This window comes from Rhinoraja longicauda, chromosome 9 (assembly GCF_053455715.1).
Source record: "Rhinoraja longicauda isolate Sanriku21f chromosome 9, sRhiLon1.1, whole genome shotgun sequence".
NCBI lineage: Eukaryota > Metazoa > Chordata > Chondrichthyes > Rajiformes > Arhynchobatidae > Rhinoraja > Rhinoraja longicauda.
Window position 1 is genome coordinate 53606795 of NC_135961.1, and position 13507 is coordinate 53620301.

The 13507-nt window shown below is 51.6% G+C and overlaps 1 protein-coding gene across 1 annotated transcript; it reads left to right on the forward strand.

Annotated features, from left to right (window-relative positions):
• Positions 1-4351: 4351 nt before the first annotated feature.
• LOC144597069 (CD276 antigen homolog) lies at positions 4352-12972 on the forward strand. Its single transcript, XM_078405984.1, has 5 exons — positions 4352-4748; positions 7067-7351; positions 8176-8460; positions 10207-10335; positions 12838-12972. The coding sequence occupies exons 1-5, from the start codon at positions 4352-4354 to the stop codon at positions 12864-12866; spliced, it is 1125 nt and encodes a 374-aa protein (XP_078262110.1). The 3' UTR covers positions 12867-12972.
• The last annotated feature ends 535 nt before the right edge of the window (positions 12973-13507 follow it).

Consider the following 13507-nt stretch of genomic DNA (forward strand, 5'->3'; position numbering starts at 1 on the left):
GGCTTCTTTTGTGCACTAACATCCGTGGTGATGCAGTGCTTTGAGAAGTTCATTACAATGCATATCAACTCATACCTCAACAAGAACTGGGACCCATTAGAATTTACCTTCAGTCACAAGTCAATGGAGGATGCGATCCAGTTGGCTCTCCACTCTACACTGGACCACTTAGTCAATAAAAGTGCAGTTACAATATTACAGGGTGCTTTGGTGAGGGTGCAGGAGGATCTCACCGGGGTGTGGTCTGGGTTAGAATTCACCAGCTTAAGGAAAAGTTGGACATACTTGGATTGTTTTCTTTGGAGCATCAGAGAGCGACGGGAGAGACAGGACAGAGCATGGCTGGTAATAGGTAGAATGAAGGAGAGTTTAGGTGACAGGTGGTGAAGGAGTGTTTTACGGCCAAATGATTGGAACAAAGGCCAGAGATAAGAACAGAAGTTGCGTAACAAATTTGAACTGTTGCAGATTGTGTAGCCAGGGAGGAGAATGTAGCAGGAGTCACACAGCATGGAAACAGGCTGAGCAGGTCTCAATGCAGCACTGAGAGAAACACGTAGTCACTGGCAGCTCGCCACCTACACCAGCGTGGAGTTGATAATCTGTGATAAAGTCTCCCCATGCAAACTCCCAGCTAGTGTATGGAGTTGGTTGGTCAGTGTCACAGTCTGTCCTGTTCACTCACCTGCCAGCCACACCCACCACGTTAAGCCAACTCCGCTCACCTGTTCACTCACCTGCTCCAGATCACCAATCAAGCCAGCATATAAACCCTTCCTGCATACACACTCTTTGCCAGATTGTTCTTAGCCCTCATGCAAGACTCTCCAGCATTCTCTCTTGGACTGATGTCCCGTTGCCGACCCTGCCTGCTCCCAACCTTCACACTTCGTCGTAGCCCTGGTGAACGCCTCAGTCTTCTGTCCCCGACCACGAGCAGGTAGAAATAAAGCTCATTCTAAAACTACTTCCTTGGTTCCGTGTGCTGCATTTGGATCTACTTGCGGTCCGAGCAGGATGAAGCAGAGCTTCCACACGTCTGGACAGCACTCTGGCCTCTGACTCCAGTGGCTGTGCCCATGTGTCTCACTGCAGAGGGTTGGAAGCAGGCTGGTGCCCCAGTGCAACAATGAGGGAGTGCTCACACCACCAGAGGCACCGTTACATTCGGTGAGTGGTGGAAGGCGAAGAGGAAAGTTGGTGGCAAACTCACCTCCCGCGTCCTCTAACGTGATCACAACACCAGTCCCATCTTCCCAGCACCACCCCTTTCTGCCTTCTGCCTCCACAACGTCTCGTTCCCTCATCCCTTCCCACCCAAACCCACCCGTCCCCAGGTACTTTCACCTGCAAACACTTGCCTCTGTACCTCCTCCCTTGCCTCCATCCAGGGATCCCAGCAGTCCTTCCAGGTGAGACAATGGTTCACGTGCACCTCCTCTGACCTCATCTACTGCAGCCGGTGTTCCCGATGTGGCCTCCTGTACATCTGCAAGGCCAAGTGTAGACTCGACGATCATTTTGCTGAACACGTTACCCGGTCCACCAAGGCTCACTGGATCCCAGCTAACTCCCCTTCCCAATCCCAGGCTGACCTTTCTATCCTGGGACTCCTCCATTGCCGGAGTGAGGCCACATGCAAACTGGAGGAGCAGCACCTCATATTCCACTCGAGTTGCTTACAATCCAACGGTATGAATGGTATCCTCCAATTTTAGGTAGCCTCTAAATAATCCCCCTCCCCAACCCCCCTCCCCCCAACCCCCCTCCCCCCCTTCCCCCCCTCTCCCCCCCCCTCTTTCCCCCCCCCCTCTTTCCCCCCCCTTCCCCCCCCTTCCCCCCCTCTTCTCCCCCTCTCTCCCCCTCCCCCCTCTTCCCCCCCCCTCTTCCCCCCCCCCTCTTCCCCCCCCTCTTCCCCCCCCCTCTTCCCCCCCCCTCTTCCCCCCCCCTCTTCCCCCCCCCTCTTCCCCCCCCCTCTTCCCCCCCCTCTTTCCCCCCCCCTCTTCCCCCCCCCCTCTTCCCCCCCCCCTCTTCCCCCCCCCTCTTCCCCCCCCCTCTTTCCCCCCCCCTCTTTCCCCCCCCCCTCTTTCCCCCCCCTCTTTCCCCCCCCTCTTTCCCCCCCCTCTTCCCCCCCCCCTCTTCCCCCCCCCCCTCTTCCCCCCCCCTCTTCCCCCCCCTCTTCCCCCCCCTCTTCCCCCCCCTCTTCCCCCCCCCTCTTCCCCCCCCCCTCTTCCCCCCCCCTCTTCCCCCCCCCTCTTCCCCCTCCCTCTTCCCCCCCCCCTCTTCCCCCCCCTCTCCCCCCCCCTCTCCCCCCCCCTCTTCCCCCCCCTCTTCCTCCCCCCCTCTTTCCCCCCCTCTTCCCCCCCCCCTCTTCCCCCCCCTCTTCCCCCCCCCTCTTCCCCCCCTCTTCCCCCCCCCTCTTCCCCCCCCCTCTCCCCCCCCCTCTTCCCCCCCCTCTTCCCCCCCCTCTTCCCCCCCCTCTTCCCCCCCCCTCTTCCCCCCCCCTCTTCCCCCCCCCCTCTTCCCCCCCCCTCTTCCCCCCCCCTCTTCCCCCCCCCTCTTCCCCCCCCCTCTCCCCCCCCCCCTCTCCCCCCCCCTCTCCCCCCCCCTCTCCCCCCCCCTCTTCCCCCCCCTCTTCCCCCCCCTCTTCCCCCCCCTCTTCCCCCCCCTCTTCCCCCCCCTCTTCCCCCCCTCTTCCCCCCCTCTTCCCCCCCCTCTTCCCCCCCCTCTTCCCCCCCCCTCTTCCCCCCCCCTCTTCCCCCCCCCTCTTCCCCCCCCCTCTTCCCCCCCCTCTTCCCCCCCCCTCTTCCCCCCCCCTCTTCCCCCCCCCTCTTCCCCCCCCCTCTTCCCCCCCCCTCTTCCCCCCCCCTCTTCCCCCCCCCTCTTCCCCCCCCCTCTTCCCCCCCCCCTCTTCCCCCCTCTCCCCTCCCTCTTCCCCCCCTCTCCCCTCCCTCTCCCCCCCCCCCCCAACTGCCCTTTTCACCTCCACACCACACCCCTCTCTTCACCACTCCATCCCTCCCTGGTGTCCCACCTGGACTCTCACCTATTTTTCTCCTTCACACCCCCCCCCCCCCCCGCTACACAATCTGCAACTCTTTAAATCTGTCCCACACCTTCTATTCATATCTTTGGCCTTTGTTCCAATCATTTGCCTGTAAAACACTCCTTCACCTGTGTCTACCTATTACCTGCCATTCTCTGTCCTACCTCTCCCCTTTTCCAGCCTTCTTCACCCCCCACCCTCCCACGATCAGTATGACGATCTGAAGAAGGGTCTCGACCCAAAACGCTACCCATCCATGTTCTCTAGAGATGCTGCCTGACCTGCTGTGTTACTCCAGCATTTTGCATCCTTTTGTGCATTAGCCAGTATCTACAGTTCTCTGTTTCTGGTATATCATTGTTTTGTGACTCCACGTCTGTTGACCGCTGCCTCTCACTTTATCTGCTGTTCTATCTCTCTGTGCCTGGTGTGTAATAGTTCTCTGTCAGAGTCGTAGAGTCACACAACATGGAAACAGGCCATTCGGCCCAACTCACCATGCCATCCAGTATGCCTCATCTATGCCAATCCTATTGTTCAACCTTTGCCCCATAACCATCTAAATCTTTCCTATTGGCGTTTCTGCTGTGCGTGCCCCTAACCCTGGGGTCTGGTGTGAAATATTTCTGCATCTGGAGTCTGTGGTCTGTGTTTGGTGTTTGGTGTCTCTGTGTTCTCTGTGTTCTGGTGTCTGGTGCATAATGCAGGCGATTCCCGTCTTGTGGAAGTTCGGGTGACGGCAATATGCATAAATGGCGTTTATAAATCATTACCAAAAAATCCTGGAAATAATATCTGGAAACAGAAATTCATTCTTGCGAATTTGGTGTGAAAAATAAACACAATTTTTTTAAAAAACACACACTTATAGATGCACCTGCAGAAGATGAGGCTTTCTTTGCATTATGGAAAATCGAGATATGGATCTTTTTCTCAGAATGCGATCTCCCCAACCCGCCTTAACACCCATAGTTTGTGTTTGGTGTCTGGTGTGTAATCCTTCTTGGCGTGTCCTCTGTGTCTGGCATTTGGTGTGTCATGTTTCTTTGCTTGCTGTCTGTGTCCCTGCATCTGGCTGCCTGGTGTGTAGTATTTCTGTAGAAACGAAGAACTGCAGATGCTGGTTCACAAAACAAAACACACAGTGCTGGAGTAATTCAGCGGGGTCACACAGCATCCCTGATGTGTAATATTTCTATGTTTGCTTTGTTATGTTTCTGTGTCAGTGTCTGGCTTGTAATATATCTGTGTCTGGTGTTTAGTGTGTTAAATTTTTGTGTATGATGTCTAACATTTCTGTGTCTGATGTCTGAGTTTCACCCTGACTTCTCTCGTGTGGTCTTTGCATTTCCAGGAGTGTTCCTTGTGGGGTGTGACAGTGAAGGCATGACACTGAGGGTGACAGAAGATCTGATCACACCCTGTTACTTCTATTCCCAGTCCGAGGCTCGGCTTATTGCCATCGTGTGGGAGAGGTTTGATCCTCAGAGAGTGGTGTACAGTTACCGGATCAACCAGAGTCTCTGGCAAAACCAGGACCCCAGCTACCGAAACCGGACACAAATGTTCGAGAATGAGATTGCGGAAGGGAACGTGTCTCTGAAGTTGAGGAACGTGAGTCTGTTGGACGCAGGGACGTACAGGGTTAACGTCAGCGCGTCCTCAGGACAAGGCTTTAAGGACATCAGAGTCATGGTAGGAGGTAAGAGCACAATGCGGCCACCCTCTTTACTGCCTGAGCAACAATGGAGCCACACGATTGTTACAGCACAGTGTTCGCATCATATCAGTCCCATTCTTCCATTTCCATTGAACCTAAAATCTTCTTTTCCTAACACACCTATCCAACCTTTGAAGCCCCACAGCTTCCACCACTGGATTCAGCTTCTGAATCAAGTTGAGTTGAAGATAGACACAAAAAGCTGGAGTAACTCTGCTGGACAGGCAGCATCTCTGGAGAGAAGGAATTGGTGACATTTCTGGTCGAGACCCTTCTTCAGGCTGGTTGAGTTCAAGTTAAGTTGAGTTCATTGTCATGCCCACCAGCATGGCAAGGTACAGCTACCACGAACATCTTGATGTTGGTTTATACCAAAGATAGACACTAAGTGCAGGAGTAACTCAGCGGGGCAGGCAACATCCCTGGAGAAAAAGCATGGGTGACGGCTGAAACATAGAGTTTCAGTGTGTATTTAACATCAGCTACCTGTCATGGAGCTTGAAGTCAAGGACCTAGCTCAATGTGCCTGGGCAAACTATAAGTGCCTCTATACTAATTCCATCTTCCAGCACTTGATCCATAGCTCTCGATGCCTTGGTAAAAACAAATTTGTGATTATTGTACGATCAATGTAAATGAATATCCTATGGGCAACATGGACTTGTTGCACTAAAGGGTTTGTTTCCGTGCTGTATGACTATGACTCTGCTAGTTTAGTTTAGTTTAGAGATATAGCATGGAAACAGGCCCTTTGGCCCAACAAATTTGTGCAGACCAGCAATCACCCGTACACTAGGGACAATTATTTTGCAGAAGCCAACTGACCTACAAGTCTGCAGGTATTTGGAATGTAGGCGGAAACCGGAGCACCCGGGAGAAAACCCACAGTCACAGGGAGGACGTGCAAATTCTGTACAGACAGCACCAGTCACGATCAAATCTGGATCCCTGGAAACATGGATCGGGGATATTTCTGGTTGTGACTCTTCTTGTGGGGTCCTTTTATACCCCTCAGAGCTTTGTGATACTTCTTCAGACCCCTTCTATCAACTCCATTCCAGTCTCCCCTCACAACTGAGACTTCCCATCCAAGGCAACATCCTGATGCATCTCCTCTGCACCCGTTTCAGTGCCCAGAACTGCACATTGTACTCTAGTTGTGGCCTGGCTAATGATATAGACAGTTGCATCATAAATTCCTAGATCTTATAGTATATTATATACTCTGGCAAATGAAGGCCTTCTTAATGACCTTATCTACCTCTAGCCTTCAGGGTTTAAGGGATACTTGGGCATGTACCCAGGTTCATCAGCATGTTCATATCATTCATTGTGTATACTATATCCTAGCTTTACCAGTCCTCCCCAGCTGTATCACTGTATATTTTTCAGGATTATATTTCATCCACCATCTTATCTTACTAAATGATCAATATTTTCCTGTAACCCAAGATTACTCTTCTCACAATCAACCAAATCATCGATTTTTATGTCACCTGTCAACTCACTAATCACACCACCTACATTGAAATCCCGATTGTTAATTGATATTACAAAGGGCAAGGGTCACAACACCAATTGTAGCAGAGTGTGTGATAGAACAGGGCAGAGGAAGATAGACACAAAATGCTGGAGTAACTCAGCAGGACAGGCAGCATCTCTGGAGAGAAGGAATGGGTGACGTTCCGGGTCGAGACCCTTCTTAAGACTGAGAGTCAGGGGAGACTAGAGATATGGATTGGTAAGCAACAAAAAAAAATGACAGGTCAAAGGAGAGATGATCAAGGAAATGTAGAATGGTTGATTGTTAGCAGAGGGGAAGGTGACAATGAGACATACAATCAGTAATGTTAATCAGGAGGGGACAGTGAAACGAGTCAGATAACTCGGGTGGGGGAGGGATGGAGAGATAGGGAGAGCAAGGGTTACTTGATGTTAGAGAAGTCAATATTCACACCGCTGGGTATGAGGCAGTGTAGAGGGAGATGACTCGGTGCTGAATACGAGGGGTATGTGACTGGACATGTGGAAGGAGGGATTCTGTGTCCAACCCAGTGAATATCTGTAGAGTGAGCTTTTGTCTGAATCTAAGCCATTCAGTATTTAACATTGGGCTGGAAGATGGTTTAAGATGTGCACTGGGTCTGCAAGTGATGTCCTTTTCTAAGCTAAGGCACATGAGAAGAGTGGGTAGACTCTGCCATTGTCGGAACATGACTTAGCTGGCTAGATTTCAGATGGTTTGGTTGTTCCCTGTTGGTTTCACGGACGTTTTCTGTCCACTGTTCTTTCTCCTGCAGCCATCGGCCACTCCCCCCGATTTCACTCCTTCGTCACCAAGAGGAATCACTCGGTGTTGATCTGTGACTCTGCCGGCTGGTTCCCTGCCCCCAGCGTGACCTGGCAGAACTGGTGGGGCCTCAACATCACCAAGTACTCGCAGACACACGAGACAGACAGCCGGGACGGACGGGTGCGGGTGAGAAGTGCCATAGAGTTCCCCACCGGCTCCAACGGCAGCTACACCTGCACCATCTGGAACCCTCTGCTCTACCAGGGCACCTCCGCCAACTACACCCTGCCCAGTAAGTACCAGGCAGTGCAGTAGTGGGGACTGAGTCACTGGAGGTAGGCGGGCGGGCACTGGGTCGTGTAAGAAACAACTGCAGATGTTGGTTTAAACCAAAGATAGACACAAAAAGCTGGAGAGAAGGAATGGGAGACGGTTCGGACGGAGACCCTTCCTCAGGTTACCGTTCCTGTTCCTGCTTTTCCCCTAAATCCCTTGATTTCCTAGCCCTGAGAGCTCTATCTAACTCTCTTTGGAATGCATCCCGTGAATTTGCCTCCACGGCCTTCTGAGACAGAAAATTCCACAAATTCACAACCCTGTGGGTGAAAAGGTTTTTCCTCATCTCCGACCCAAATGGCCTTCCCCTTATTCTTAAACTGTGGCCCCTGGTTCTGGACTCGCCCAACATTGGGAACATGGTTCCTGGATCTAGCATGTCCAATCCCATAATAATGTTATATGTTTCTATAAAATCCCCTCTCATCCTTCTAAATTCCAGTGAATACAAGCCCAGTAGCTCCATTCTTTCATCATATGACAGTCCCACCACCCCGGGAATTAAATTCCTGAACCGATGTTGCACTCCCTTAATAGCAAGAATGTCCTTCCTCAAATTAGGAGACCAAACCTGCGCACAATACTTCAGGTGCGGTCTGACCAGGGCCCTGTAAAACTGCAGAAGGATTTCTGCTCCTGTACTCGCCTGCTCTCGTTATGAACGCCAACATGCCATTACCTTTCTTCACTGCCTGCTCTACCTGCATGCTTGCTTTCAGTGACTTGTGTTGTGGGTGAGGGTGGAGGCTGAGGTCCCATCACTAACACCTCTTGTGCCAGCTCTAGGGAACAGTCCCGACATCCACTCGAGGGTGACAGGCGGTGGGCGCTCGGTCCTGACCTGCCTGTCGTCCGGCTGGTACCCCGCTCCCAACCTCACCTGGCACAACGAGCAAGGACAAGCCATGACCAAGCTCATCCAGACGGAGCTGACCGACGACATACGTGGGAGCATCTCGGTGAAGAGCACGCTGCGGCTGGAGGACGACTCCAACGGGAACTACACTTGCGTCATCTGGAACCCTATGTTAAAGCAAGGACTGAGGTCTTCCTTCACTGTCCTGAGTGAGTACGGCCCTCAAAACGCTAGGATTTAATGCACTCTCCAGCTGACCAAGACCACACTGGAAGTGACCAGGAGTAACTGGGCTCTTTTTCTAAGCACATGGGTCTGGAACTTAGTGGGTGAGTACAGCCCAAGCTCAGACCTAGCTCAGTGTGCATGACCTGGGGGTAGTTCAGAATGATCATAGCTTAGGCCTAGTTTAGAATGATCATAGCCTAGGCCTAGTTCAGAATGATCATAGTCTAGGCCTACTTCAGAATGATCATTGGCTCAGCCTAGTTCAGAGGGAACACAGCCTGAGCCCATCTCAGATAGGCAGCACAACCTGGGCCTAGGTCACAGTGATCACAGCCTGGGTCCAGGTCACAGTGACCACACAGCCTGGACCGGGTGCGACGGGCCACAATGCACAAGTCGGCAGACAACGGGAGTAAAAACGTGCCCAATGTCACCCTCATCCTGATGGCCACCTTCGTATGTGGCTGCATCAGGCGGAGCGTAGAGCCAAGGCACGTGGGCACCAAGTGTCACTACCTGCTGAGGTTCTACCTGTCCCCGGCGTTGCGAAGGATGGGCCTGGCGCAGATGCCACGCAATGTGCCAGTCAGCTGGACATTGCCGCACCATCTGTTGCTCGTGGAAAGGTTCTTCCAGACCAACATCTTTGACCACAAGTCCATCGGGCAGTGGTCAGCACGTAACGTCTTGCAGGCACTGCAGGGAAATGACTCCATGGATCCTGTGGCGTGGTTCCCAGAGCAGACTGCCCAGCTTGTCTGGCAAAATGCCTCATCGCCAGAACTCACCAACAAGCACCAAGACCTGGCTTGGCTGGCGGTGAGGGGAGCCCTCCCAGTCAGATCCTTCATGCACCACCGGAGCCTCACTACCAGCGCACGCTGCCCTCTGGACGGCTGCTATGGAGAGGAGATGGTTGCCCACCTCTTCACAGAGTGTAGATTTGCCAAGAGAGTCTGGAGAGGTTTGCAGGGATCCCTGTCACGATTTATTCCGAGCAGCTCCGTCACAGAGGACTCTGTGATCTATGGACTGTTCCCAGGGATGCATTCAGAGACTGACATCGAGTGCTGCTGGAAGGTCATCAACTCGGTGAAAGACGCTCTTTGATCTGCCCGAGCTTTGTTGACCTCCCTGCGGAGCGAGCTGTCCGTCGGGGAATGTTGCCGACTGGCCCGCTGCAGACTGCAGGAGTACGTGCTGAGGGACGCACTGAAGCTTGGTGCAGCCAACGCCAAGGCTCTGTGGGGGAGGACCACAGTCTAGGGTCTTTCCGCTGCTGGACATGGGGGGCAGGGTGTGGTGGAGACGCCCCTGCAAATAAGGGAAGGGTTTCTGTATAATTTTGTATAAATGTGACAATGAAAATCTATGGAATGTCAGATGGAGTTCTGAAAGGGAAATGTTTTGTAAATATTTATTTCTGGAATAAAGTATTTTTTGATGTTAAAAAAAAGTGACCACACAGCCTGGGCCTATCTCAGCGTGAGCACAGCCTGGGGCTAGATCAGTGTGTGTGTGTGTGTGTGTGCAGCCTGGGCCAAGGTCACAGTGACCACAGCTCGGGCCTAGAATACAGTGACCACACCTAGCTGGATTATCCCAGGTAATCCCATTAGGATATGTTCACTTCCTGTAATCCAGTGAGTCTGGATGGACTCCTGCTGCTGATGCACAGACCCCGACAGGATGACACACCCTCTCACTGGACCTCGCTTCCTTTCCAGTTTCCCGCTACAAGGAGATCCGGTCACATTGGATCGCAGTCGGCGCCATTATTTCCACATCCATCTTCGTGGTTGCTGCGGTGATCAAAGCGAAGAGTGTCATCATGCTGGTCAAGAAAGAGAGGAAAGGTATACAAGTCGCCACATGTATACACATGTATACGCACGCATGCAGGCACGCACGCGCACACACACACACACACACACACCGAGGTAAATATATCAGCATGAAAAGGGACTGGCTGACGACCAGAAAACTGAGTGTTCGGATAAATGGCCATTTTCGGGTAAGAAAGTTGTAAGGAGTGGCTGTCACAGCGCCTCAGTTGTTCAAAATCTATATTAGTGACAGCTGAAGGGACCTTGTGAAGCCAAATTTGCCAATGATGCAAAGACAGGAGGGAAAGAAAGATAGAAACATATGTGAGGAGGACACAGAAGGACAGCGTAAGGTTATAGATAGGTGGATAAACATTTTGCAGAGGGGCACAATGTGGGGAAATGAGGTGGGTGAAGACTCCACTTCAATAGGACACAGAACAGGAGTGTGTTGGTTCAGCAAGTAATCAGGGTGCAAATAAAACGACGGTCTTTGTCTATTGACTTAACTTCAAAGGAGATGAAGGGAGGAATTCTTGCTTCAACTGTTGGGTCCACAACTGGAGCACCTTTGGAAGGATTTATTTAAGGAGGGATGTATTTGGCACTGGAAGTAGTTCAGAGAATTTCACCAGGTTGGTTCCTGAAAATGACAGGGTTATCTTCTCAAGGATAGGCCCAGAAGATTGGTCCTTTACTCACTGTAGTTTCGTAGAAGGAGAAGTGATCATCTTGGATCACATTTGATTCTTAGGGTTAGGGACAGGGTAATGCTGAGAGGATGGGAATCTGGAATTAGAGGGCTTTATAAATCTTTGCTCAGGCCCCGCATTTGGAGTATTGAAGAATTGTCTAGTTGCCACATTACAGGGAGGATGTGGAGGCTTTGGAGAGGGTCCAGAAGAAGTTTACCCATAATGATTATTAGCTAAAAGGAATGTTTGGACAGATTATTTTCTCTGGAGCGTTGGGGGTTGAGGGGTTAATAGAAGTGGGTAAAATGAAAAGACACAGATGGGGTAGACAATCAGAACCTTTTTTCCCCAGGGTGGAAATCTCAAAGATGAGAGGGTATAACTTTAGAGCCAAAGGAGGAAAGTTTAAAGAGAATATGCAGGGCAAGTTTCTTTACACTGAGTAGTGGTAGCATGGAAAACACTGCTGGGAGTGGTGGTGGATGCAGATACAATACTGACTTTAAAAAACATTTAGAAGGTATTTATTCACAAAATGCTGGAGTAACTCAGCGGGTCAGGTAGCAACTCAGGAGAGAAGGAATGGGTGATGTTTCGGGTCGAGACCCTTCTTCAGACTGATGTCAGGGGGGCGGGACAAAGGAAGGATATAGGTGGAGACAGGAAGATAGAGGGAGAACTGGGAAGGGGGAGGGGAAGAGAGGGACAGAGGAACTATCTAAAGTTGGAGAAGTCAATGTTCATACCGCTGGGCTGCAGGCTGCCCAAGCGAAATATGAGGTGCTGTTCCTCCAATTTCCAGTGGGCCTCACTATGGCACTGGAGGAGGCCCATGATGAAAAGGTCAGACTGGGAGGGGCAGGGGGGGGGTTGAAGTGCTCAGCCACTAGGAGATCAGGTTGGTTAAGGCGGACTGAGCGAAGGTGTTGAGCGAAACAATCGCCGAGCCTGCGTTTGGTTTCGCCGATGTAAAGAAGTTGACATCTAGAGCAGCGGATGCAATAGATGAGGTTGGAGGAGGTGCAGGTAAACCTCTGTCTCACCTGGAAAGACTGTTTGGGTCCTTGGATGGAGTTGAGGGGGCAGGTAAAGGGACATGTGTTGAGATGCTGCCTGACCTGCTGAGTTACTCCAGCATTTTGTGAATAAATACCTTTGATTTGTACCAGCGTCTGCAGTTATTTTCTTTAAACACTTTTAGATACACAATGATATGCAAGGAATGAAGGTACTGTATATGGGCCACGTACAGGCAGAGGGGATTAATTTAACTTGGCATCATGTTTGGCATAGATTTTATGGGCCAAACTGTCAGTTATTCTGCCATACAGTTCCATGTTCTAGGAGGCACAGTTTTAGCATAAGGAGTAGCCCAGTTAAGACAGAATTGAGGGGTAAGTTCCTTTCATAAGACAATATGAATCGTTAAAATTCTCTGCTTAAGAGTCCCGTGGAGTCATTGAATATATTCAGGCTCCGATGGACAGATGGTTAGACGGCAAGGAGGTGAGGGTATGGGGAACATGTAGAAAAGTGGACATGCTAGGATCAGAGCTGCCATGATCTTGGTATTGGTATTATTGGTATTGGTCGTATTGGTATTGGTCTTATTGAATGGTGAAGCAGAGCAGGTGGGCCCAATGGACAGACCCGCTCCTGTTCCTTATGTTCTTACAGTGGCAGATGGAAGAATGCTCTGGGTGGAGAGGGGGAAGGAGGAGAGGGAGTGAGAATGGGCTGGAGTATGAGCGTGGGAGCGGAGTGTGAGCAGGGTGGGGCATCACATGGTGAGGGTTTGAGAGGTGATCAGAGTAACGCTTCCTTCTGCTGTCTGCAGGTCACGCTGCATTCTCCCCAGCAGAGTGAGGCGACCGGCAGATACGTGAGGTGCAAGGACAGGGCAGCAGGTCCCCAGCGAGAGAGGCCTCTTGTTCATTCTCAATCCTGCCCATCTTCAGAATTAGAAACCAACGCCCGAGGCAACTTTGCACGGTTGGTTTATAACAGAATAAATATTTATACTGAGCAACTCTTGCCTTGTTTGATGTTGTGAACCGCAGCAGAGGGTTGGGCGGGTGAATGGTAACCCTTGGCCCTCCAGACTGCAGCCGAGGGAAGGGCAGCAGAGGTCAGTGGGGGCACTTCCAGGAGTTGGCCTGGAGATGGTCTTCCATTGCGCATCGATTGATTGATTAGGAAAATAGCTGCAGATGCTGGTTCAAATCGAAGGTAGACACAAAATGCTGGAGTAACTCAGCGGGTCAGGCAGCATCTCAGGAGAGAAGGAATGGGTGACGTTTTGGGTCGCCCCTAAGGGGGCGGGACCGCCCTCTCCCCGACATCAGTCTGAAGAAAGGTCTCGACCCGAAACGTCACCCATTCCTTCTCTCCTGAGATGCTACCTGACCCGCTGAGTTACTCCAGCATTTTGTGTCTACCATTGATTGATTGATTGATCGAAAAAGTACAGCATGGAAACAGGCTCATCGGCCCACCGAGCCCACACC